The sequence below is a fragment of the Eleutherodactylus coqui genome, chromosome 8 (assembly GCF_035609145.1).
Source record: "Eleutherodactylus coqui strain aEleCoq1 chromosome 8, aEleCoq1.hap1, whole genome shotgun sequence".
Lineage (NCBI taxonomy): Eukaryota > Metazoa > Chordata > Amphibia > Anura > Eleutherodactylidae > Eleutherodactylus > Eleutherodactylus coqui.
This window is the reverse complement of record NC_089844.1, coordinates 116,271,287-116,298,939: the sequence shown is the minus strand read 5'-3', so window position 1 is coordinate 116,298,939 and position 27,653 is coordinate 116,271,287. Positions and strand designations below refer to the sequence as shown.

General features: G+C 43.6%; 1 protein-coding gene across 2 annotated transcripts in view; it reads left to right on the top strand.

Annotated features, from left to right (window-relative positions):
• Positions 1 to 27,653, top strand: part of IQCK (IQ motif containing K) — an 87,690-nt gene that overhangs the window by 3,914 nt on the left and 56,123 nt on the right. For both annotated transcript variants that reach the window (XM_066576256.1, XM_066576255.1), the window contains exons 2-4: positions 3,888 to 3,952; positions 11,796 to 11,868; positions 16,505 to 16,602. In XM_066576256.1, the coding sequence (XP_066432353.1) occupies positions 3,888 to 3,952; positions 11,796 to 11,868; positions 16,505 to 16,602 (236 nt within the window). The remainder of the gene's footprint in view (positions 1 to 3,887; positions 3,953 to 11,795; positions 11,869 to 16,504; positions 16,603 to 27,653) is intronic.

Sequence of the window (27,653 nt, the reverse complement as noted above, 5' to 3'; positions counted from 1 at the left end):
TGTCAATCAGCCGCAGGAGGGAGGGGGGAGCAGTAAATAAATGAATACTAATGAGCTGCACTGGACTCCACTCTGCAGCCTGTTGTGAGCTTTCAAAAGGGTAAATGGATTATTAGTGATAGACTGAAATATGCATAAATGTCACTGGACTATGCTCCTCATAGAGAGGGATCAATAAGGGGCCTGACTTTAAGGATCCTAGGGCAAACTTGAAAGCTAGCCCCATACCGTTATCTCTTCTCTACCAAGCTTCACAGTAGACATGATGCGCTCCTGTCGGTAGTGTTCTGTGGGCATCCTCCAAACCACCAGACAGTGAAATGGGACTTATCACTCCGGCGCCGAGGGATGGCGTGCCTTGCAGCGCTCCAGCTGATGCCTGACATCATACATGATAATCTCAGACTTGTATGCAGCTGCTCAGCCCAACACACATCATAAAGCTGGAGTGTCAAACTCATCGAAGGCACATCAGCATTATGGTTGTCTTGAAAGGGCCGTTTATAAGGGCTCATTCACACAGGCGTATTTGCGCTCCATATTACGCACATATTTTTTATTTGCGTTATACAGACATCTTAAACACCATTGTTTTGCATTGGGGTGTTATGATGTATATGTTACACATGTGAAAAAAAATCGCAGCATGTCCTATGTTAGTCTACAGACTGAAATTGCCCATTAAAGTCAGTGGGACTTTTAGAACACAGCTGTGTGGAGGTGCACGCCGGAGCCCAAAATCCAAGATGGCACCCATTCTCTGTGATGGTATTGCCCCTTCTGCCAAGCGCTGGCTGCACCCTCAGAGTAAAGCAGAGAGCTGGTCTTGCTAGGTCCAGACATCGTTGTGTGCCCCATAAAATGACATGGGGGGCCATCTTCGGCTGCAGGCCTTCAGTTTGGCCCGTGTCATATAGCATACTCTGGCAGTGCAATGATTAAAGTCAACGGGCTCTGCGGTAGGACCCACACTTTTGCTGACTGCTGGAGTACAAGTGCTTGGGGATCTCCAGCAGTCCTGTTGAAATGATTGAAGTGGCAGCTTGCATGTTGAACGCCACTCCATTCAATCGGGGACACTCAGGACCACTCTTGGTAATAAGGCTGGTTTCATACGGCCGAGAAACTCGCGTGAGATTTGTGCATTGTGAGACGTACAAATCTTGCACGAATATAAACCCCATTCTTTTGAATGGAGTCACATGCGGTGCGGGGAAAAAAATCGCTGCATGTCCTAATCTTTTGCGCTCCTCGGAACGCATCATTCATTGTTTCCAATGGCATGCGAGTGCAAGGCGAGGTTTCCCATTGAAAACAATGGCAAACACTTGCCAAGCCTCTAGCACTCCTAAAAGTTGCGCTGGGCGATTGCTACTTAACATAAGTGATGAGAGGCAACATTGGCGAACAAGATACCAGGCCGGGTTTCTCAGGCCGATATCGTGCTTGTCCATGTGTGGATAGCCTAAAATAAAGACGAACGGTAAGCCAACGATCATCGTTTAGTGTTCAGTCGTTTGCCTTGTTTATACTGAATGATTATCATTCACTTTCGCATGTTTCAACGATTATTTGAATGATAATTCTCTCTGTGTAAAAAGGCCCTAAACTGCGCACTCTGGAATTGAAAGAGTTAAAAACATCATGTTGTTTTAAATCTTTCCTTTCAGAACAGTCTAGTGGGACCACTGCTTGGTTCTCAGTATTGGGGGGTCCCAGCAGTTGAACCACCATCAATCAGACATTCACCCCGTGTCCTGTAGACTATGTGTTTTAGACTCTGAACCTCTTATGACTATCCAAGTATTTCTGCCCCCGTGTATCTGTGTGCAGGTGTAATAACCCCGTCCTGTATATGCCGGGGTCCATCATATCGCAGGGCTGGATCCAGCGCGGTCGCAGCTGCAGGATGTCGCCTCCTCAGACGGCACAGCTGCAGAACTGGGAACAAACACTGCGTTTGTGCTGGAAGAAAAACTGTTTATTTACTCATCTCTTTTCTCTGGCCCCAAACCAGCGCTGTCCACGCTCAGACCGAAATAGCCTGTGGCTGCTCTACAGTACAAGCGACGTGCTCGATAACGGCTCCGAGACATCTCAGCAGATGGCACGATCACCAAAAAGTTATTATCCTATGGCTACCTGCACATGGGTCATGTTTATGTCTGAATTTCGGACCATAAAATCGGACAAAAATAGCACCAATTCATTTGCGCAAAAAAAATGGTGCCATGATTTTTTTTGTTTGATTCGCGGAAAAGAATAGCACATGTCAATGCGGTGTTCAGGGCGTTGGACAGCACACGATCGGGATGTCCAACTGCTGTCTGATGTGAGTTGCACCTTGGAAACTTGGGCATAAATTTGAAATCGCCCCGGGATTCCCTGACACAGCAGAGCTGCAGGGTCCTAGCAGACCCTGATGAACTCTGCCTGTGACTATTGTCCCTACAGGGGGACGTTTTCCCTGTAACTGGGGCTCCTATTAATGCAGCTCCTATGGATGCCCCAGCAACTGTGGAAAAGTGTCAAAATAAAAAAAAAACAAAAAACATGTGAATGTCCCCCAAAGGCCTTATAAGACGTCATGGGGGACATACATGGTAAAAAAAATAATTACATAAAGAAGTAAAAAAAGATTACAGAATAAAATAAAAACATATACATAAAAAAGAAAGTAAGCCAAAACCGACGCCAACCAAAACCGTCGCCGTATGCGCCCTATAATCCGAAACCATACATATTATATATCAAAATGTCCGAAATAAAATGAGGAACCCGTTCCCATACTTTATTTTAGCGTAAATTTAGTAAAAAAAAAACTATAAATGGTAAAAATATATATTTTTTGTGTTTTACCCCCCAAAAAACGAGAAAAAGTCAGTGAAAAAGATAGTAAGAAAATATCCCTATATATCATGGGAAAAAACACTGCAAAAATAGTTTTGGTAGCTAAAGGAAAAAAAATTGGGAAGTAAAACAACCACATGGGTAAAATCCCTAAAAAGTATCTGGTCCTTAAGGGCTTAAAGGGGTTCTCCAGTTATGAGCTATTGATGGCCTCTCTTCAGGATAGTCCATCAGTAGCAAATCTCCAGGGGTCTGATGCTCAGAACTCCCGCCGATCAGCTGTTTGCCAGGCCATAGCACTTAGGCACAAAGCTGGTTTCTGTTAGATGCAGACAGCTCTGTTCCCACTGCAGTGGCCCAGCTTGGTATTTCAATCCAAGTTCTCATTCATATCAATGGGAACTTAGCCTGCAATACTAAACCAGGCCATCCGCTCCATGCTAGAGTATAGCAGCCTGGCAAACAGCTAATCAGTGCCAGTCCTGAGCAGTGGGCCCTAACCTATCTCCTATTCACGGACTACCCAGAGGATCGGCCATCAGTAGCTCATAATTGGACCACCCCTATAAGGATGGACTCTTCTGAAAGGCTCTTGATGAAGGAGACCATTGATCTCTATATGGAACACATACCTGGCATTGCTTCTTACTGCCTGGTGCAGGAGTGTCCCCTTGGCTCCAGGCTCCTCAAAAATGTCAGTGACCATCTAGATGCAAGTGTTAACAGTCTGCTCTAAACAATGGCAGCAGTTCATTCATGTGCATCGCTAAGACTTATGTCATCTGGATCCATCATAAGAGTGCAATGGTTAGCCCATACATCTGGAAGAGTCCTGACTCTTCATTCGCCCTCAGTGGTGCATACTACAATGTAGCATTGCCTCTTAGATGTCTATACTTCATGTTTTGTGCTGCACTCGTCGTATAGCAATCAATGTGTCAAACTGGGGAGCATTTTAGCAGTTCTTACCCTGTATTGTGTTTTGCTCTCTTCTTGGTTGGCTTTCCTAAACGTTCATGTTTTTCTCTTTTGTTCAGAATACGAGCTGGAACAGCCGTCCTTGCCTCCTGGCTTTAAATCTAAAGGCACATCGATAATATGTGTGAGTACAACAAGCAGATTGTCCTGACAGCCAGGCTTGCGGCCGCTGACTCGCTGCGGTCAGAGATCCTTCATCGACTTTGATCTTTTTTTTTTTTTTTTTACATTTTTAATAAAAGATCTTGCTTTTGGAAACTTGTGACTCATAGCGGTAGTTCATTCTGGCACTTCCTTTGGGTGTGATAATGTAACGATAATCACAGGATCCAAACAAGCTGCTGATAACTGAACAAAAGGGCAAAAACAGAAAGTTTTTTCCTTTTGTAGAATTGTCTGTCGCATGGGGGTTATTTGAGATAGGGCTCTGTATATGTCACCAATACCTTGCAGTTTAGAGCAATTTAAATTATACACTAGGGAATTGCATATAATCATACTCGGTAATGTAAGCACATTTCATTTACTTTTTGGTTCAACATTCTGTAAGGATTAACCTTTTCCAATCCACTGTCTGACGTCTTCCTACATTCTGATGGAAACTTGTACAGCTCCAATGTCAGAAGATGTTCGACAGGGTATTCTTACCATCTATTGCCAGCCACTCTGCTGTCGGAGCCTCTCTGGTGCACACACACTGGCTTACTGGCTTTAGCCAGAAGATGGCACCATTGTATAACAGCAAAAGGAGAAAGCGTTTTAGGAAACTCTGAATCCAAAATTGGATTGGAAAGGGTTAAGGGCTCTCTCACACATGCGTTTTTTACTGCGATTACCACAGCATTTTGAACGCAACAGTCATCACGGTATAGCGCTTCCATTGATTTCAAAAGGGACTCACAGACATGCGCTTGATCGCGGTGCTTTCTAGAAAGCTCCACGATTTTTGAGCGCTGTCTGCGCTATTTTGCCGCATTTAGCGCACCTCATCACCCATCACAATGATAGTGTGTGCTAAAACCCGCTGTCGAATGCAGGGACCTGCGTCTAAAAATGAAAGTGTTATCGCGGCCACTACATGGGAGGTCGACGCGGAGACTTCCGCTCCAAATACACAGAGGTCGGAGCGGAAGCCTCCGCAACAACCTTCACGACGACCTCCTTATAGGGGCCAGTGCTTGTAACTGCAGGCATGGCTCCCATTGATTTTTAATGAGAGCTGTGCCTGCAGTTACAAGCGCCGGCCACTATACAGAGGTCGGCGCAGAGGCTTTCGCTCTGACCTATGTGTTATTGCGGTGCTGACAGCATGCACCCGCCTCGCTGATCAGTCGGGGTCCTGAGCGGCGGATTCTGGCCAATCAACTATTGATGACCTATGCTGATGATAGGTCATCAATAGTATTTCACTGAAAGACCCCTTTAAGGACGTCTTGCAGAATTGTTGCTGCAGATTTCCAGCATACTGGGAATGTAATTCTGCAATTAGGGTCTGTGTATAAAAAAAAAATACGCAAGAAATTCCGCAGTTAAAAACACAACAAAATCCACTGTAATTGACATAATTCTAATCTGCGCTGCGTCCTGCGGACAATTCCATGCCGCGTGAAAGGTCCCTTAGGAGGTTTCTGCATACTGTTTCATTATTGTGATGAATGCATAAATAGTATGCAGTAAGTGCTTAAAGGCTAAGGACACATCACTGACTTTATTTTTTTGTAAAGCTGTGTATTTTTGCAAAAATACATTTTTTTTGCAATTGATTGTTATTAAAAACTCCCTGCTCATCGCTTTTCTTTCCCCCCAGCCTACATCCATCATCCACGAGAGCAGTGATAGGAAAAGCATAATGTGTCAGAACAGAGCTTCCAGCCTAGTAAGGACTCAGCGTCAGCAGTAACACAGGCAGCTAGGGTGGCTTTACATGGGACAACTGAATAATCACTCCATTGGGCAAATATAAGTGATAGTTGTGACCATCAGTGGCTGATTAACTCCTTCCTGACACACATGTAGCTATATACGTCCTAACTGCACATATCCCGTCCACTTAGGACATATACAGATGTGCACAGCATATGCTGTGTATATTGTGGGCTCAGGAGACTCGGCCACTCTATACAGGGCTATCATTAATAGCGACACATGCCTGATAACTCAGATCACAGCTGTTACGCCTTTAAATCTCACTGTCAATTCTGACAGCTGCATTTAAATGTTCAGAATGGCCACACTGTGATGAGATTGCAGGGGGCGCCGTCCAGGTGTCATGGCAGCCTGGGGCCTTCTGAAGCCCCACAGGGCTGCCATGATTGTTTGCCTAAGGGCTCCCACACACTTGTGTTTTTTAATGCTGCATTAACGCTGTGGGTTTTTTTTAACGCGAATGTCAATGGGAATTTCTAATGTTAAAAACGTATCGCACAAAAATCGCAAAGCACCAACTTGCATTGTGTTTTTAACATTAGAAAGTCCCATTGACATTCACGTTAGTCTGTGGATGCCATAATAAAACGTTCCTGTGGCATGTCCTTCATAGTCAGCCCGTAATACAGTATAATGCAATACCTTAGTATTGCACTATACTGTATAAGCGATCAAATGATTGCATATTCTATTCCCCTGTTGGGACTAAAGAAAATAAAAAAAGGCTTTATTTTAGTTATTTTTATAACCTTTAATAAAATGCAGAAAAAAGCTATTGCTGCATCCATAGTGGTCCCATTTATTAAAATATCACATTAATGCCATACGATGAACACTGTCAGAAAAAAAATAAGCAATGCCAGAATTTTGCTTTTTTGAACTCAAGAAAATTTTATTTAAAAGTTATAAAAAAGTCATATGAACCCTACAATGGTACCAATAAAAACTATAGGTTGCTGCACAAAAAACAAACTCTCAGACAGCACTATAAACAGAAAAATAAAAAACATGATTTTTTTGGAAAGTTGGAATAAAACAAGCGCAGAATGTAACATGGACACAGGAGCATCAGTGATCCTTGGGAATTGAAAGGGTTAATTATCATCTGGTGTAGACAGGCATTTGCCTTTCAAGAACTAGCAGTAAACTTTGTAGGGAGTGTTCCCTTCAGCAGTTGTTACGGTATCCTACCCGATGATACGCCAGCCCGGGTTGCCATAGAACTTACCCGCAACCCTTGTCCCTGCCTACTTGCCTCCACTCCTGGCTAACCCCAGGCGGGCAACTGGGCGGCGGTCCCTACTCTTGCTAGGGACCGAGGAGGGACGCTGGCGTACCAAGATGGTACAGGGTACAATACCGACAGGAATGGCAGATGAACAAAGCAACAGAAAATACAAGCAGACCGAGACAGATGGGCTAACCTGGCAGATATAGCAAACAAGCTGAAAACAGGAGAATGACAGAGGCAGGATGCAAACACACTGACAGAAACCAATAACTGTCAGTGAATGGACCTCACTGCCAGCCTTATAAACAGAAGCCTCCGCCCAGGGGCGGAGAGGGGGAGGCGACTACCTCCCAGCAGAATCCCATAACCATTGGCTCGTGCATAGAGCTGCACTCACAGGCTCGCGCGCACGTCCCCACCCGGACCCACGAGTGCGCGCACCATGCCGACCGGCCACCCGCGGCCCCGCAGCCGCCGCATGGTAACAGCAGTCATATGAAAGAAGGTTTGGTACGGTGTTAGCCAGTAAAGTATGATTGTTCTCAGTGAGAGAAACCAAGTAATCTTGTAGATATGATACCTTTTAATGGCTAACAAAACTACATGATGTTACTGCTAGCATTCGGGGATATCTCGCCCCCTTCGTCAGGCTAATGAATGAAACTAGTTTGGATGGCACACAATTCTAACATACAGATACAGAGGGAAGGGGGACACATTCCTCTTGATCTAAATAAATGTTCACACACAGAACATTTTTCTTTCTCCTTGTATTGGAGTAGCTGATTTTTGGGCATTCTGGTGGCTCTGGTGATTTGGTCATCAACTGAGGTGGGCTGATAGCCCTGATTTAAAAAATGTCTTTTTGAGATTGTGTAAATGTTCCTCTCTGTCTGTTGGGTTGGAGCAGATCCGGTTGTATCTGATGGCCTAGCTGTAGACAATGGACTTTTTGATGTGCTAAGGATGGTAGCTGTCCCATCTTAGGTATGTGGGACGATCAATCGGTTTTCGGTATATATAGGGATGTCTGTATTGAGTTGTTTGAAATTTTTATGGTGGTGTCCAAAAAGTTGATTTCTGTATACAAGTATCTTAAAGGGGTTGTCCCGCGGCCCAAATGAAAATTTTTTCACAGCTCAGTCTCCCATGTTCAGCAAACATCACAAACTACCCATGTAAATCGTTTGTATAGAGCGTTTCTACTCACCATGAAGCAGTTTTATGAAGTTATAAAATTCTTCTTCCAAGATGGCTGCTGTCATTTCCCAAGGTGCATCGCTGGTCTTCTCCCATGGTGCACCGCGGGTTTTCTCCCATGGTGCACCGTGGATGTTCTTCTCCAGTCTGAGCTCCACTGCCGATTACAGCCACCTCATTGGCTGATCGGCACCACGTGACGGGGGCGGATCTACGCGATGACGCGGAGAAGAGGGAGGAGCCAGTACGCAGCTCGTGAGCCCGGACCATCCAGAAGAGGAATCTTCAGTGCGCAAGCGCGACCAGAGGAGAAGTTTGGTCGGCGCCATGGAAACGGGGATGCCAGCACAGGGAGGGGACCCCCTGTAGGTAAGTAAATAACTTCTGTATGGCCAATATTTAATGCACAATGTATATTACAAAGTGCATTAATATGGCCATACAGAAGTGTTTAACCCCACTTGCTGTCGCGGGACAACCCCTTTAATGTCAGGTTTATGGTGAGGTGAAATGCATTGAGTCTCTCATGAAGTTTTATTCGTTTTTGTTCAGTGTTAGTCCAAATGATTATGATGTCATCAAGTAGGCCAGTGGTTTGCTGGGGCAGGAGGCCAGAAAGTCACTCTCCAGTTTTGTCATGAAAAAGTTGGCATATTGCGGTGCCATTTTACTGCCCATGGCGGTTCTGGTGAGTTGCAGAAATATCTTTTTACCAAGGGAGAAATAGTTGTGTGTGAGGATGAACCTTGTGAGTTGTAACATGGATTCAGAGGCGACCCCATTGGCCTCTAGGTGTGGCTGTCAGGCGGTCAGTCCATCTTCGTGTGGGATGTTGGAGTATAAAGACTCCACATCCATGGTGGCCAGGATTGTGCCATCTGGGAGGGGACCTATGGTTGACAGTTTGTTCAGTAGGTCCGTGGTGTCCTGCAAGTAGCTGGTTGTGTTCCTCACCAGTGGTTTGAGGACACTTTCCTTCCATCCTGAGATTTTTTCAGTGAGGGTTCCCACATCTGAGATAATTGGCCTCCCTAGGTTGCCAGCTTTATGTAGTTAGGAAGCATGTGGAATGTTCCAACCCTGGGATTCTTCGGTATCAAGTCCAAGAGTCTTGTGGAGCCCACAGACAGGCTTCTGATGACCCTTCTCAATTCCCTCACATATTTTTGGGTTGGGTCTTGATCCAGTTTGGTGTAGTATCTGGTGTCCATCAGTTGTTTCTCTGCTTCTTTCTTGTAGTCCAATGTATTCATGAGCACTATAGCGCCACCCTTATCCGCAGGCTTAATAGTGATCTCCTTGTTGTTTTTGAGTGCATAGATGGGCCTTCTTTCCTGCATATTGATATTGAATGCTTCTCTATTCTGTTTGTCCAGTATAGTAGATTGCACCACATGCCTAGAGGAGTCTATATATTTATTCAAAGTGGGATTGCGGCCAGTAGGGGATGTCCAATCAGAATTCTTCCTGGCTCCGGGTTTCTCCTGTGTTTGAGTGCTTGGAGGTCCTATGTCCTCTTTGCCATGGAAGAACTCTTTTAGTCTTAGTCTCCTGCAATATTCCTCCATGTCACTGCAGAGTTCTGTTTTGTCAAGCGTTTTGGTAGGACAGAATGAAAGTCCCCTGGAGAGGACACTGAGCTCCACCTTACTGGGGTTGTGAGATGACCGATTAATAACACAGCTGGTTCTACCTGTGTCGGTGTCCTTCAGCAGTCATGAACATAGACAACAATCACTCTGTGTTGTTGTTGTTAGCCATTTAGCATTCACAGCCCTCTGTAATCCTAAAGGCTCCTTCCTTCCATGTTTTTGGGTTTTGCACTACTTCTTTCAGTTGTGTGATATCCATGCCAGTATCAGCTCTGACAGTATCAGCCGTCGTGTCCTTTGGCGGCCAGGTCCTCTTTTGCCATTGATCTGTCCAAGCATTATAGATTTTTCTAGTGAGACTGCTCACATGATAGTATGTATGGTTTTGGATTACAGGGCGCATACGGCAATGGTTTTGGTTGTGTCGGCTTTGGGTCATTTTCTTTTTAATGTATATTTTTTTATTTTATTCTGTAAATTTTTCTTACTTATTTTTGTAACTATTTTTCTTCCCATGATGTCATATAAGACCTCTGGGGGACATTCACATGTTTTTTTTTATTACATACTTTTGCACTGTAGCTGGGACATCCAAAGAGCAGCATCAATAGGAGCCCCAGTTACAGGGGAAAACATCCCCTGCATTGAAAATAGTCACTAACAGAGCTGATGTTAGTGACCCTTCAGCTCTGCTGTAACTGGGGGACCCAGCGAAACACTTCCGCTTTTTAGTACATAATGCTCATTGAGTGCTATGTACCCAGGAAAGGAGAAGGCAGAAGTGGTTAAAAACTACTTCTCCCTTCTCCTTTGGGTTCTGGGCTGTGATTAACAGCTGACAACTCAACCTGCTCCTGCTTGATTGCAGGAGAAGAGGCTTTAATCCGGCACTGTATTTCTGTAATCGGGCAGGATTAAAGCCCAGGACAAAGTGCCATATATTCACAGGGCTTGGTCTTTAGGGACTTTGAAGCATATTAAACCACCTGCAGTGACTGAATGAAATATAGTTTGTTATGGCTACTGAAGAAAGCATGCGTCCAGAAATAGTGTTTTAAAATTTCTGCATGCTAATGAATCCAGAGTGGTCAGGTGGGCATGCCAGACCGTCTCTGCTGGCTGGAGTTTTTCTTATACTGCTGTGATGTGGATAATGTAGGAGACATCAACCATGGAACAATTCCATTTTCGCACATGTGCTGGGAGTCCGTGGACTAACGCAGATGAGAACACCGTATCTGCACACAAAAGGGACAAATGATCTGTGCATATGGTATTCCACTAACTCCAGGCGCAAGGACGAAATTTGGACTTCTCCTTGGATGACGTCTTCTACGACGCCCACGGCACTCCAGCACAGTGAGGCAGGTTTATGCGACAAACTCTGGCCAGCAGAGACGGTCCAGGCTGCCCATCGGACCAGTCTGGATTTGTTAGCATGCAGTGCAGGAAATTTTAGAGCACTATTTTTGCAGGTATACATGATGACCCTGGAAGTCCCTTCCAACTCTACCATTCTGTGATACTATGAATGTACCCACAATGGATCTCAAGAAGCAGCCAAAGAATGATGCCAGTCTTGTAAGCACCAATCAATAGTGCACTAGTACCCAAACTTCAAGGTTATAAAGCAATTTCTGCCCACAGAACATTTAGACAATACTGTGTTCCCACAAGGTGGAACCACATTACTGGTAGGTCCCACGGCATGGCTGTATAGTGTCTGCACTGTGGTTGGGCCTGCAGTAGTTCTTATAGCATTGTGTTAGTTAAATATTAGTACTAACCAGCATATTCATGTCCTTTATTAATGTTTCTAGGATAGGAATCTAGTACATCGTCTTGCTTGGCATGCTGCGATGGGCTGACTAAGCAGAAGTGAACAATGGAAGTGTTGGCAACTATGCAATTGTTAATTGTGATGAAGTAGGCATTGATTCACTGTAGAATGTGCATAATGTATATCTTGTATACTCCATGAAAAGATGTATTTTATATTAGGATTTCTTATTATATAGGTAAAAGATAATCCGTCTGAGGAGGGTATATGTGATGATATTTCATCTGAGCGAATCCCTGACCCAAAGACATGTAAGTAAGGAGAACGTGAGCAACATTGTGAAGCTTATTAGATGCAGAACATTGTATGATGCCATTTGTTTCCTTCGTTCTTCCTAAATCACCTATATTATGGTGATAATGAGATGAATTCTGAAATGTTTTCTCTACAGAACAGAAGTGTTAGCCTATAATTACATTTAGGGGCCAGTGTGAAAATTGTGGGATTCTAGGATCCACACACACAGTGGCTTCCTCATGGGTGTTCACTCACCATTGTGTATGGCGATGTACGTGGGATATACATGCCACTTTGCCCTTCACCCCTTATACTGGCATTTCCTTTGATCTCTTGCCTTCAACTTTTTTTGGCTTGTAGGGTAAGGGTCTCTGCTAATTATGAATATCTATGTTATGGTTTTACTATTTTCTTTGTTAGGAATTTATTCTGTATCCTTGTTTGTTGGGATATACTTTATATCACTATCACTTAAGTCAGTGATTCCCAACCAGGGTGCCACGATAAGTTTGACTATGGAGTCAGAATTAGGGTACTATTAGATGGGCCAGGAGCAATAGTCGTTCGGTGAATAAAGGTGGGGAGCGCCAGAGATCTCTTCTGGCCGCCCGCCTCCATTCACTGTGAACAGGAAATCATTCAAAGATAAAAAAACTGCCTATTTACACTGTGCAAGAAGTCACTCATTAATCCTCTCGTTTCAGTGAGCTAAAAGGACATGACTAGTGACTAATGAGTGATTTCTCACCCAGTACCAAGACAAATATTGGCAAAATTGCTTGTTCCAGTGATGATTTTTTGGCCAATAGCTGGGCCATGTAGAAAGTACCCATAGCCACATTTGGATTTAATTAACTGCTGTCTGTTAGTATCATAGAAGGTGGGGCAAGATAAAGCTCCACAGGCAAGCTCTGCCCATGACGGACAGTCACACTGCTTCGCCCACTGCCACGCCACAGATGATGAGCGCTCTCACTCAGTAAGCTGTATGTGCATGTTGGATATCCATAGGCTTACACAAGAGTAAATGTTAGGGTTCTTTTTCATGGCAAGAACGATGCCCAACAGCTCCTCCAAGTGATGCTCGCTCCTGTGCTGTTACACAACAGCGAGTATCGTTGGCATCGCTCACAGAGCTGCCGGCATGGAGGCGGAGCAGCTGGGGAGCATTCTTCCCCCACCCGCCCCTATTCACAGTAAGCAGACAGTCGTTCAAAAGTGAATGACTGCTGTTTGCACTGAACGACACGCGGTTCACTTTTCTGCGGAGTCTGAATGACTAAATAATTCTCGCTCGGTCACTGTACACGTTTACACAGGGCGATTATCATTCAGATTCCCACTGGAGCGTGGGAATCTAAATTATTCTGAATGATAATTGTCCCATGTAAAACGGCCATAGGAGTAAGCTTAAGGCCTCATGTCCACGGGCAAAAGAAGAATTAAAATCCGCAGCGGATTTTAACTCTTCTCCTGCCCGCGGATCCGCACCCCATAGGGATGCATTGACCACCCGCAGGTAGATAAATACCCGCGGATGGTCAATAAAAGGGAATAAAAAAAAAATGGAGCATGAAAAAATCTGGACCATGCTCCATTTTCGTGCGGGTCTCCCGCGGGGACGGCTCCCGCAGGCTTCTATTGAAGCCTATGGAAGCCGTCCGGATCCGCGTGAGACAGAAATCGGAATTTACTCACCCGCTCCGGTTCTTCACTTCGCCGCAGCGCCATCTTCTCTCCGTCGCGGCCGGATTTTTTTTCTTCGGGCCGGCGCATGCGCGGGGCACATCACCGACGTCATCCTGCGCATCCGCAGGGCCGAAGAAAGAAGATCCGGCCGCGACGCAGAGAAGATGACGCCGCGGCGAAGGAAGGATCCGGAGCGTGCGAGAGGTAAGTTTATTCTTATTTATTCTTGTTTTTAGCCCTCATGCCCGTGGAGCAGGAGGGACCCGCTACGGATTCTCCATGGAGAATCCGTAGCGGGCCTGATTTTCCCTGTGGACATGAGGCCTAAACCTCTTTCTGGAGAGGGAGAGAAGTTTGAGCAAACACGTATGTTATGGCAGGGGGAGAGGCTTGGTCACACATATACTTGACCACACATACGCATATATTGTGGCTGGTTAGGAGAGGAAAGAGATTTGGCCACACATATACTGCTGGGAAGCAAGGACAGAGGAATTTGGCCATATGTGTACTGCTGGGTCGGGAGGGGTATCATCACTCCCTAAGGAGAGCACCTAGAAGGTGTGTGAGGAGACTTACAAGGCCATTCATGCTCCTCTGGGAAATACCCTGTTTCCCCGAAAATAAGACGCGTCTTATATTAATTTTTGTTTCCAAATATGCGCTATGTCTTATTTTCAGGGGGTGTCTTATTTCGCCACGGCAAATCCGTCTGTGGCCGCTAATCCCTCAATTGGCCAGCTTTGTGGACGAAATCTCAGAAATCTCATCCACATGGGACAGCAAATCTGTCACGGCACAGCTGGGAGAAGCCGGTGTTGTGGTGCGGATTCACTGGCCACAGAAACTGAAAAGCGTGCTGCCAGGTCGCTTCAAAACAAGCGGCTGAGTGCCGTGGGTTTTGAAGCAGCGATTTCCCGGCGGAAATCTCGCTGTTTATCGCTGTGGCCAAACTGCGAGATTTACGCTGGAAATACGCTCTGCGAGAATCCAGCCTTAAGAGTCACACACAGGTTGCCTGACTCACACACAGAGCCATAAAAAAATAAGGGCTGTAAAGTAACGTACATGTCTGCAGACAGAAGTTCCTGTACCACTTGTAAGCAGGGATGGTATTGCAGCTTCCGGCCACCAGGGGGAGCTCATCACAGCAAACATGTACAGCAGGAACAGAACGTACAGTATGGACTTTTCCAGCCAGCAAGGGGAGCTCACAACAGCACACTCGTACAGCACAGCAGGGACAGGATAACAGCAGACTGTCTGCAGATCTACCTATACATCTGGAGGTAGGAGACAATGGGGATAGCAGCAGGGGACAGGCCTCTTGACTTGCCTGCACACTTTACTATGCCTTACTATCGGGGGTGCCTTATATTTGGGACTTCTGCAAATTTCAGGGGGTGCCTTATTTTCAGGGGGTGCCTTATTTTCGGGGAAACACGGTAAATGCAAAAACGAAAGATGGAAGAACACCTTTGCAGCGCCACCTATTGGATGGCAGCTTTCCTACAAATCAATGTCCGACCCTTTAAACAGGTCTTTATAATAATGATTGGCAATTGAAAGCCAAACTGAGGAGACGGGAGAAAGAGGTTTGAGGATTGTGAAGCCCTGGGTGTGATTATACTGTGACAAGGAGATGTTTTTAGCCACTTTTTTTTAAAATAAGAAATTATTTGGTAGGGGTGCCCTCAAATTTTTTTTTCAAGGGATACCCCAAGACTAAGCAGATTAGGAAACACTGACATAGGTCTTCATGCCAAATTTTCATTATTGGGGGATTGTAGCTATAAGGGTGTTCTGGTTTTCTTGTGTTTGCACTTCCACTTCTCCTTTGTGTAGGGTTGGTACCATTTTAACCCTTTCCAATCCACTGTCTGACGTCTAAAGAAATTCCAATTGAAGGCTATACAGCTATGATGTCGAAAGTCATCCGGCAGGGTATTCTTACTGTAGATTACTGGCCGCTCTGTTGTCGGCGGGCCTCTCCAGCATGTCCTATACTGCAGTACTAGCTTTAGCCAGCAGTTGGCGCCATTGTATAATGGCAGAAAGAGAAAGCCCCCTAGGAAACCCTGAATCCAAAATTGGATTGCAAAGGGTTAATGTAATCCCTTTGTATGCTTACAAATTACTGCATGTTAATACAGGTGTGTTATTTTTCTTATATATTCCTGATTTTTTGAGTTTTCTCGTCATGTCCTTTTTTTCTTCTTTGCAGTGTTGCATTCATTGCCTGCCATAAGTGTAACCTGTTAAGCTCAAAGTTATTGTTTAGTGGTTCCTACCTTCCTTTCTTTGTATATGTGGAATTTTTTTAAAAATCTACTAAAATTATTTCAAAATGTTTAACATAATTTTGTTTTATAGAATAAGTCATGTTCTGATGACACATTCCCTTTATTGGAGACAACCCCCTTTGTAAAACAGCCCTAGACTGCTCCAGGCTAATTTTGCCAGTGAATGCCACAATCAGGCATTTCCCCTCCAGCAGTCTATGCAGGGAATATGTAGTATTATGTTGCAGCCATTCACATGAATGGCCTCCCAGGTATAACAAAGACCTCTTGAGTCCACCAGAACAGGAGCCGCTCATTTAGAGCAGCTTACTTCCTGGCTCATCGAGGGGGGTCCCAAGCAGGGGACCCACTCTGTTATTCTTGTGTGCCCCAATAGCACATATGGACAGGGCTTGTCTTTATGAGACAATGCCTTTAAAATAAAGACAATAATAGCAAAGTCTGACAACTCCTATGGTATATTCACATGTGGCAGAGTTATTCATCTGAATGGGGCTTGTGGAATCAACCCACTGCAGATATATAGAACAGATCGTTCAGTTGCAGAGATTTCTACAATGAATCTGCCGCACTTGAATATACCCTTAAGTACAGTATTACAAGATATTAAGAAGTACATAATTAGATACAAGTATTAATTATCACACTCCCAAATTAGGTTCACCTCGGGAATATTTGGAAAACTACATATTCCCAGTGCTGCTTCCAGGAATGGCTGAAATGTTGGCGGAGGCAAAGAAGGAGAAATGCTTTATAGTGAGTACTTTTATGTATCATCATTGTATTGAGTTACTCTACAGATCACATTGTACAAAATGACATTAAACACTAAGACAAGTGTATTGTATGTGTCATGGTATTAGCTGCCTACTACACTGTATGCTTGAGCACCACTATATTCATACCATTTGGTAATTTATTATAATGCTCTATTACAGTAAAACCTCTATGAGATGACCACCCAAAATTGTCCTTAAAGGGGTTGTCCCACGCCGAAACGTTTTTGTTTTTTTTCAATAGCCCCCCCGTTCGGCGCGAGACAAACCCGATGCAGGGGATTAAAAAAAAAACCGGATAGTACTTACCCGAATCCCCGCGCTCCGGTGACTTCTTACTTACCTTGCGAAGATGGCCGCCGGGATCTTCACCCACGGTGGACCGCAGGTCTTCTCCCATGGTGCACCGTGGGCTCTGTGCGTTCCATTGCCGATTCCAGCCTCCTGATTGGCTGAAATCGGCACACGTGACGGGGCGGAGCTACGAGGAGCAGCTCTCCGGCACAAGCGGCCCCATTCAGAAGGGAGAAGACCGGACTGCGCAAGCGCGTCTAATCGGGCGATTAGACGCTGAAATTAGACGGCTCCATGGAGACGAGGACGCTAGCAACGGAACAGGTAAGTGAATAACTTCTGTATGGCTCATAATTAATGCACGATGTACATTACAAAGTGCATTAATATGGCCATACAGAAGTGCTGAACCCCACTTGCTTTCGCGGGACAACCCCTTTAAGTACATTTTTAACCGCTTAGTAACCAATTTTAGTCTTAAAGGTGTTGTCCGAGTTATAGAATTTCTGTACAAGCATCTCTTTTAGCTGTAACATTACGAAGAAGCATATACTCGCCTCTCTTTGCTCCTGCGGTAGTGCACTGGGTCTCTCCTTCGATGCCACTTTTACAGACTTCCACAGTCTGTTTATGGGACGACACAGGCGCTGCAGCCAATAACAGAGCTTAGCACTTGATCGCTTAGTTCTCTTATTGGCTGCAGTGCCTGTGACCTCCTGTAAAGAAATACAGGCATGGAGAATCGGGCTTCGGTGCAGGACACAGCAGGAGTGGGGAGAGCTAGGGGAGCTGCTTCTACAGACATTCTATAACTTAGACAACCCCTTTAACCCTTTCCAATCCACTGCCTGACATCTGAAGACATTAAGATTTAAGGCTCTACAGCTCCGATGTTAGAAGACATCAGTCGGGGTTCTCTTACTGTATATTGCCAGCCTCTCTGCTGTCGGAGCCTCTCCAACGTGTCACCTCATGCAGTACTGGCTTTAGCCAGCATATAGCGCCATTGTATAACAGCAGAAAAAGAGTAAGCCCCCTAGGAAAACCAGAATACAAATTCGATTGGAAAGGGTTAAGAGCTAGTAAATCATATCCCCTTTTGTGTTCCCGCGATCATAACTTTTTAATTTTTTTGTCAATGTAGCTATATGATGCCTTGTATTCTGTGGGACAAGTTCTAGTTTTTATAGAAACCAATTTTGGGTGCTTATAATGTATTGAATAACTTTTTTAATTTTCAGTCGAAAGAGCTGTATCAGACGTGTATTTTCTGGGACAACTTGTAGTTTTTATTGGTATCATTTTGAGGTATATACGATTTTATTCCTGTATTGGGATAGCGAGAGCATAAGAAAACTGCTATTTTGGTATCTTTTTATTTTTTCAATGTTTAAAGCCTTGTGTAAGGGGAAATAAGTTTTAAAATATTTTTTCTGTAAAAACCTTTAAATGCCACGGTCAGCAATGACTGCAGCATCTGCAGGGTTAAACAGTGTAGAGGAGTGATTAGGTGAGCAAATCCTCATCAATTCACTACTTTCCTGGGAAAACCCCCATATATGACAATCAGAGAGCAAATATTCTCTCTGATTGATAGGAAGTGATAACCTGAGTAAAACTTTATGCCCCCTGGGACAAGGGGGAAGGCAGGAGAAATTAAGATTTTCTATGCTGCTACCCTGTTTCCCTGAAAATAAGACATGATTTTCCAGAATTTTTGAGTATGCAAAATGATTTTTCAGGCTTTTTGAGGACGCTTGAAATATAAGCCCTACTCCAAAATTAAGCCCTGCTAACAGTTAATTTAAAAAGTCAATTTAAATAGTGTGCAGGCAGCTATACATGTAAAAAAGTTAAACCTTTTTGAACAAAAATTAAAATAAGACACTGTCTTATTTTCGGGGAAACACGGTAGTTTATCCCCATGCCCTCTCCCTCTTTGCTCTGCACATACTGACTGAAATGACAGCTGTAAATTCAGTATTCCCGACCACATTTCAAATGGCCGTAGCTCTGGTTCTGTGAGGGCTGCCAACATGATTTTGAAGTAATTTTAAAGCCAAGAATCTACAGCCATTTAAAGTAGAACAAGCGCTGTTCATCCAAAACTGCAATGCCCTTTTCCTGCAGAATTACCTGAACTCCTCATAAACTGTTAGGGAGGGGTCAACGTGGTTTTCCAGCTATTGATGGCTTAGCCTCAGGATCCTCCTCCACCCTGGACCCCTGCTGATCAGCTGTTCACTGGGCTGGAATTTCAGTACGCGGAGCTGATGTGTGCCAAAAACGCGTAGCCCTGTAACACTGCAGATGCCCAGAAGGGTATTGTATACAAAGTTCTTATCTACTTCAATGGGAACTTTCCCCTTAATACCATGCACTGTGTATGGAGCTGTGTGCTTCCAACAAAACATTGACTCATACAGTAGTACTGACTTGTCCAACAACTGATTGATGGGGGTCCCAAGCAGCGGACCTCCACTTATCTACTATTAATAACCTATGCTGAGGATAGGCTATAAATAGTTGAAAGCTTGTAAACTCCTTTAAAGAAGAGGCCAATATTCTCAAAGGAAAGGAAAATCTGTCACAGAAAACCCAGTGAATGGGTCTGGTTTTAATTCCCTGCAGAGCCTGTGGCTTGCAGTGCTGCTGTGCAGGGAAAGCTTTGAAGGAGGCGCAGCTGTAGGGTTCAGTAAGTTCAAATGTGATGGATTTGCGATGCCTGTTCCATACCGCATATCCACAGCAAATTATAGTGCATATGCCGGACATTTTCTGTGCAGAAAACTGAGCATGCTGCCGGATACTTATTCTGTTGCAGAATCGCTGTGGATTTCACCTTATCAATGTATAGGGATGAAACTGCAGCACAATCCACAGCAAAATCAAAATGTAACACATGCAGAATTTGCTGTGGATTCTTGGTGGATTTGTGGCAAGATCGGCAGTTGAAATGTTCTGTGGCATCTGAAGCTACTCTTGGTCAGCTCTGCGGACCATTCATCTTTGGGATCAGTGGGTGTCTGACCTCTGATATAATCATGTCATCATGTAGCAGCATTGAGTGCCATTTTCGAGTACATGCCCGCTCGTCCCAAAAGATTTGGGGGTCGGCAGGGAAGAGCGGTGGTTAACGGGGGGGGGGGGGGGGGAGATCTTTCTCTCTCCCCCCCACACTCCCCCATGCTCACTCCTGCAACTCACCGCTCACCCCTGCCGGCCCCCGAATATTTTGGCATGAGTGGGCATGTACTTGAAAATGGCAATACTTGCTGGAGTAATTTGCCTTAGCAAGTACGCTCGCTCATCTCTAATCACAGACTGTTTATTTGATTGCTGTGGATTTAGATTACTTACATACCTGAATCGGTAACCCTTCCACTCAGCACCAAAACTAATTTGACAGCAGTGCGTACTTGATTAAAAGAGTATTCCGGGAGTTTTAACATTTTCGCTATTGATGACCAACAGGGACCCGCCACAGCGCAGGATGCAGAAAGTGCTGACTATAGCAGAACAACCCCTATTGTATTCAACGCAGTGACAGGGGTCCCGGCAATCAGCTGATCGGCGGAGATCTGAGTGGGTCTCCGTAATTTAGCTTTAAAAAAAAAAAATATTTAAAGTCCGGAATCCTCCTTTTAAAGCATTTTTATTAAAAAGTAATGGCTAATCCTGCAATATACCATCACTTTATGAGATAGGAATAACCCTTTAACAGAGCCATCAGACCAAGATATTTTCGCATGGATACCCTCTACTGTACACATATAGTGCTTCAGTATTCCCTAGTGGTATTTTTATGTCATTCTGTGGCTTTTGACATTTCGTTTGATGTTGGATGACAAATTTATGACTTTGATCCTGACCTTCTCTTCTTTTGAGATCTTTACCAAATCTAGTGACCTGTGCTGAATTTTGATCCCCTTCCTCTGTCCAGGACCTTTGGCTTAGGTGACTGTGCCTTGTCTTCATCCGTATGTGTCAGCTGTCACCTAAAAAAAGCTTCTTTGACATCTGCAATATGCAAAGCCCTGTTGTGAAGTACAATGCTTTCCCGACACAGAGAATCCTTCCAGTTGGGTTATACACTCTTTAGTTCTCTATGTATGTAGAAAAGTCTAAAAAAAAGTGAAAGAAATAAAGAAATGGCCACATAATACGAAAGGTAATACACAGGATTGCCAGTTCATCCACATCCAAAAGTATCACCCAAAAAATCTTAAGGGGTTGTTCACATCATGTTTTTAATGTACTTTTAGGGTATATGTAAACCATGCATGAAAAAACGTATCCAGACATATGCAGTTTTAAACATACTGGTATGGTTTTTTTTTGCATGTATGTTAAATGTAAAGCCATACGCTTCCATACTTAATTTTTGTCAGTTTTTACATTAACAGCATCTACCTTTTTCACCGTAAAGATTTTCTTTTCAATAATGTGTAATAGTTGAACACTTTTGTACTTTTTTAAGCATTTAAGAAAAATAAGTATACATTAATTTAAGGAAACGTTCTTTTTTTAAAATATATTTTTCATTAATTGTAATGTTAAAAAAAAGTATATGTCGACATGCATTTTGTTTGCAGGACAGAAAAGTGTAGTAAAAAAACATCCGCCTCTACCTCCTTCCCTTTGCGCTGCTGCTATGATGACTCTCCCTGCCTGTCCATGTTGGGTCAAATACCTCAGCCACTTCCACCACCCCTTCCTCTTTGTTGTCTGTCTCCTCCTGAGTGGGCTCTACGTTATAACAAGCACTGCGAGCTAATACTTCCGTTTCCACATCCCCCTGAGTACACTTTGCCTGTGGGGGGCTGACCTTGTCCACTGACTTGCCCTCATTTTCTTCTTCAGAGAAAAAAAAATATTGGGCATCAGTACATTCAATGTCTTGGTCTTCTTTATCTGGTTGTTTGGACGGTCCAGTCAACATCCACAACACTGAATGATCAAAGAGCTCCTCACTGACCCATGTAGACTGCTTCGGAGGGTGTCGGAGATTTGGCACGGGGTGAAGTAGATGAGTGGTACTCATGGCCGACTGTTGTAGACTGATTGCTGTGTGTCTGCAACTCGGAGAAAGGGGAGGTGGTGGTATTGAGGTATACTGTGTCATCCATTCTACAACCTGTTGTCTGTACTGCGGATGTAACATATGGGTAGAACCACTTCTAAGGAATTGCAGTGGGCTAGCCTCTCCTCCTGCAGAACATGGAACTGTGGCTTAAGCGGAAGCTGCTTGAAGTGCCTATTTGGTCCCCTACTACCTCCACAACCACCATTATTGACACATTTCTTACTCCTTGCTGTCTTCATGTTTTTTCTATTTAATTCTTTTTTTTGTTTACTTTTATGTAACTTTTCAGCTAACTTTGTAGTTTGCAGAAAAACACAGGTAGCTGCATAAGACCTGCAACTAATTTGTAGTGGCCAAACTTGCAACTTTGAACATCTGAGGACACTAAAGGCCCTTTTACACACAACGATTATTGTTCAAAATTTGCTCAAAAGCCATCTTTTGAGCGATAATCGTTGTATGTAAATGTGTGCCCATCATGCACTTACTGTGCTTTTTTCGTCCATCGCTGAGTTCAGCTCGGATAAAAATCAGTCGGGATTGATAAAACGGGCAGCGCTGATAACATTCTTTCAGCAGCTGTCCCGCTGGAGAACAATAGCGATGTATTTAGAGAACAGACCCCGCTGTTCTCTAAATACATGTAAATGAAGCCAGTTAGCTTCTAATGGTCTTATTAGCCCATTAGTAGCTAATGCAAAATGATCGCTCAAAACTGTCAGTTTCTGACAAATTTTGAGCAATCATCTGTGTGAATATGCACCTAAACACACATTATGTCTTTTGTGGTTTCCCTCTTTGGGTTTCTTTTTGTTTTATATTCACGAAAAAACACTGCCAACTAATTAGTCCGCAATCCCCGGGTAGCACAGTATGTGAGAACAGAGGGCCATAGGGTAGAGCATAAAAGTGAAAAGGACTGAGCTGCAATACCAGGCGCTGCTGATACATGGTGCCTTGTAGACAGTGAAAAGGCCTCAACGTTCACCCTTGTGCCGCGGCCTCTTCAAAACAGCCGATTGGCAGAGGCTTCCGGAAGTCAGACCCCCACCGATCTTACGTTGATGACATATTGCAAGGAGATGTCATCAGTATGTTAGACCCATTAAACTCCTTTAAGAGTCCATCACCTTGGAGCATGTATGCTTGAGAGAGGGAAGCTAAATTGCAAGCCTTACTGTGGAGAGAGACTGATGTGCATCGATAATCGATACATTTTCTCACAGTTGGTTCTATAAATAATAGCATATAAAATAAGACCGAGACGTTAGGAAGCAGTTTCTTACAGTTATAACTGACTGCAACGATTTCTTGAACAGTAGAGGGCAGCGCAGTTGAGAAGTTCACCATACTTGGTCCATCTCTGGAAAATATTAAAGAGCTTCTCATGCACCTAGAATACAGATTGAGCGATCGTGACCAAAGACGGCAGGAATGATATTATAGCATCCAGCCATTATACTATGGGGGATAAATCTGTATTGATTTCATTCTTCGCTCCTCACGTTTCGCCAGGAGATTGACTGTGAATGTAAATAAGGTCTGAATGCCTTTGAGCATCTCATGACCATGAGATGTAGCCAAAATAACAAGCACATGACACTTGCATAATGTCAGCAGCAGCTTCTGAAGGAAACAGCAGATGCTTAGACAGACGTTTTTCTGCCCTACAACAAAGGCAATCGGCCAAACAATAGCGTGATACAAGAAGAGGATCCATTCAGGAAAGATATTATGAAAGAGCGGCACAAAGTGGTACAGAAACTCCTCTCAATGAAGCAGCCTGCCGAGATGTAACAGGCAGACATCTTAAGACTTCTGTAGCAGACCATTGTTTACTTGTCATGTTATTTAGAGATGCTCTCTGTCTCTGAACTTTTCCCAAGACGGACCCTGGAGCATTGGTCGTGGGAAGAGTTAGCGCTTCTCAGAACAAAGCACATCAGCACCACCTGTCAGCACAGGGAACAATGCACATTTCACTCGCAGTCCTCATGGAATCCGTAAGACATATAGAATATATAGGAGAATGGGTGGCGGCAGGTGCGCTGAGAAATAATTACATATGCAGTGAGTCGACTTCTTAAAAATCTTGTTTCACTATATAATGGTACAGAAATCTGATTTGTATGGTTGAACACTGGCAAGTATTTGCACCATTCACTGCCGTCAGTTCAATTTGCTTGAAACACACTAATCCGAGACAGACAGGTTGGTTGCTAAGGACACTTTCCATATGGCAACCCTTTATAAAAGGCTGGAATTGTTTGGCATGGTGACTCTAGTAACAGTTTTTAAGTAATTTAGCTATTCAGCAGAAATATGTGGGGCAGGGACAGCAACTCTCTAAATGGAGAACCCTGCAAACTGGTTCATACAAACAATCATCCAAAGAATCGTTCACACGAGCAGCATATAAATGGACACTTTAACTAGTGCTGATTAATTTGCAATACCATCGATCGGCAATAGTACGACCATTAGGCTCATGCACACAATAAGCAGTAGCCAAGCTTGTGTATGGTGGCACAAGGAGTCCTTGTGTATTATGCCGTTGCATCCACAACATCTGCCACTAATACGGATTCTTAGTCGAATACAAGACTGTTACCGTTATATGTCATATAATGGTACATGTAAAGGTATAGTAAATGCTATAGATTCATGTGGGTTTAAAGACTGTTTTCCCTAAAATGGTGGTGTGGGCACTACTAAATCCTGGAGACACATGCTTCTTTATGACCATGAGTAATCCAACACACAGCGATGATATTAAACAGTTAATCCTCACCTATACATTTGAGATAGCTGTGGCCTTTTGCTTGTTCAATCACAGCTATTTCTTCCAACTCCACCATAACCATGCACACTCCACTAGGGAGATAGAGATAAGCCTCGGCCAGACACCCGCCTAAGGGTGGTTTTAGACAGAATGACTGTCGGGTGCTTTAAGGGACACTGTCACCACCAAAAAGCACCATAACCTAAGTCATGGTGCTGTTCAGGGAGGTGATGAAGAGCTGGGGAATGTACGGAGACTCTCCCATGGGCTTCTATGAGACCATGTGCAGATTTCACTGGGGTCACCGTGAGAACTGGGGAGCAAGTGAATGTTAAGAATACATCCCCCGGCTCCCCATTACCTCCCCGAACAGCACCATAACTAAGTTTATGGAGCTGTTCGGGGGTGACAGGTTCCCTGTAAGTACCCAACAGCCGTCCCAATGACTATATACAGTATTGCTATCGGTGGGTTTGGCTGACTAACTGCAAGCGTACAGCTAGGTTAACAGCATGTTCAGGGGCGTAACTATAGAGGATGCAGGGGATTCGGTTGCACCCGGGCCCAGGAGCCTTGGGGGGCCCATAAGGCCTCTCTTCTCCATATAGGGAGCCCAGTACTTTGAATAAAGCATTATAGTTGGGGGCCCTGTTACAGGTTTTGCATTGGGGCCCAGGAGCTTCAAGTTACGCCTCTGAGCATGTTCATTCAGATTACCCTGATCTATCTCAAGTTGTGGTCTGTATGTTGGTTTGTATAAGGACGCCTTCACACGTGGCATTTCTAGGAAAGTCATAAATAGGACTAGATAACTGATCCCGACCACTGTTGGCCTTTGTTAGTATGGGTCAACCGTTCCATAGCCCAATACATGGACATTACTATAAGATATCCTCTTATTTCACCAGCCATATAATAAGGTCACAGATTCATTCACTTGGAAAGATCTATTTTTGGCCAAAATTTAATCGCCTGCAGCTTTTGTATAGAAATTCCTTTCCGATGACTTAAGTAAAATAATATTTTTACATGACTTACAATATCTGTCTTCAACTCTATGTCATGATTATATGGAGTCCCTGATAAAGAGATCCAATTTAAGTGGATTCTCCAGAGGTATCTTGAGCACCACAGGATGGAGATGTCTTGCCTTAATTCACATCATGTGGTGATTACGCAAATACTTTTTTTTTTTCTTTTTTTTGTGTGAATTTGGACACTTTCCAGAACTCATCTTTTGCAGAATGACTGATGCAGCTGTGCCATTCTTCCCAGCCCATCCCGTCACAGAGCAGATAATTGGGCCCCAGAAAGACTTAATCATAGGCATTATGAGGAACGATCACGACTTGATGTGTTTCCTTTCACTGGGCGAGCCCTGCGATTTTCTAGCAGCTTGATCTCATGTTTAGCATTAGCCTAGCTGCAGGATGCTAATTATTTCTATGACTGCTTAAATTTCAGGAAACTGTTACTGCAATGATTTCCCTATTTCTTTCTCAGTGGATTGATACGTACTTTGTAATTAGTGAAGCAGAGATTAGCATGTGTTGTACTAGCAAATATTTGACAAAGAATAGGAATATGCCATATTTATAAATGTATATATTTCCCAATATATATAATTATCATGCAGTGTTGATCCAGAGGAAGGCAAAAACAAACCTCTATGAAATCGTTGGCAGTTGGCCTGATCAATGGGAAAATAATCATTGCTGAATCTGATTTCAACAGTGATGAAGAAATGGCCAATATACAATATACGTGCAATATAACAAAGGCTTCAGATCTCTTTTAAAGTCATTTAAAGGGTGTGCCTGGTTTATAAAACTCATCAATAAATACCTTTTTGGCACAACTTTCAATAAGCAGGGAAAGAGAGCATCTACAAAGAACGCAGTACGAAAAGAGCCTAAGAGACTTAGGCTCTTTTCGCACTGCATTAATCGCTTTCTTTAAATGGAGGCTTTGACAGATTCCTAAAGGGCCTTTTATACGCCCCGATTATCAAGCATGAATGTAAGGCTGCTTTGAAAATGTGTTTTTGCTATCTACTTGAAGTATGTGTCGGGAAGGCTCCAGTCATGTACATCAAACAAATCCATAGGCGGCCATTCAAGATTTGGCCTCCGTTCAGCCAGTATCCATTGGGGATACCATTTTTCTTCTGGATGGAGTAGCTCAGCAGACTGCACTGTTCAATCAGGCACGGCCGATAAGAAAATCATAGCCGTTAAATGGATACCATAATAATCTATTGGCGAAGAATGCAACTCAGTATCAAATTTTTTAGATGCCGATGACTACATATGTCTGACTCCTTATGTTCCTAGCTCTACACCACTGCTTCATATAAAGGTAGATTGCTACTATGTATGTATGTGTGTGTATGTATGTGTGTGTATGTATATGTGTGTGTGTGTGTATATGTGTATATGTATATATATATGTATATATATATATATATATATATATATATATATATATATATTTATGTATATATAATATTCCTAACGTGTATCAGCCGCACGTGCTGGAATGTGAACTTTCTGTAACTCCCGGTGAGTAATTTATTTTGTGAGCACTGAGAGGAAGTCCGATGATGTCAAATAAATGAACAGATATTTACTTAGTAACTAAGCCAACATAGATACTTTTATCCTCTCCGTGGAAAAATTTGGGTAATCTGATAGCAGGCTCCCTACTAAATCTCCCCTCTTAAAGAGCAGCCGAAATTAAAAATGACCTTTTTAATTTTGAGTCCATAATTGAAGAAGGATTATGGGATAATACATGTAACCAAGATGTAAATCATACCAATGTTACTGCATGAAAGTCTGATGTAAAATAACATACTATCAGTAGTAAA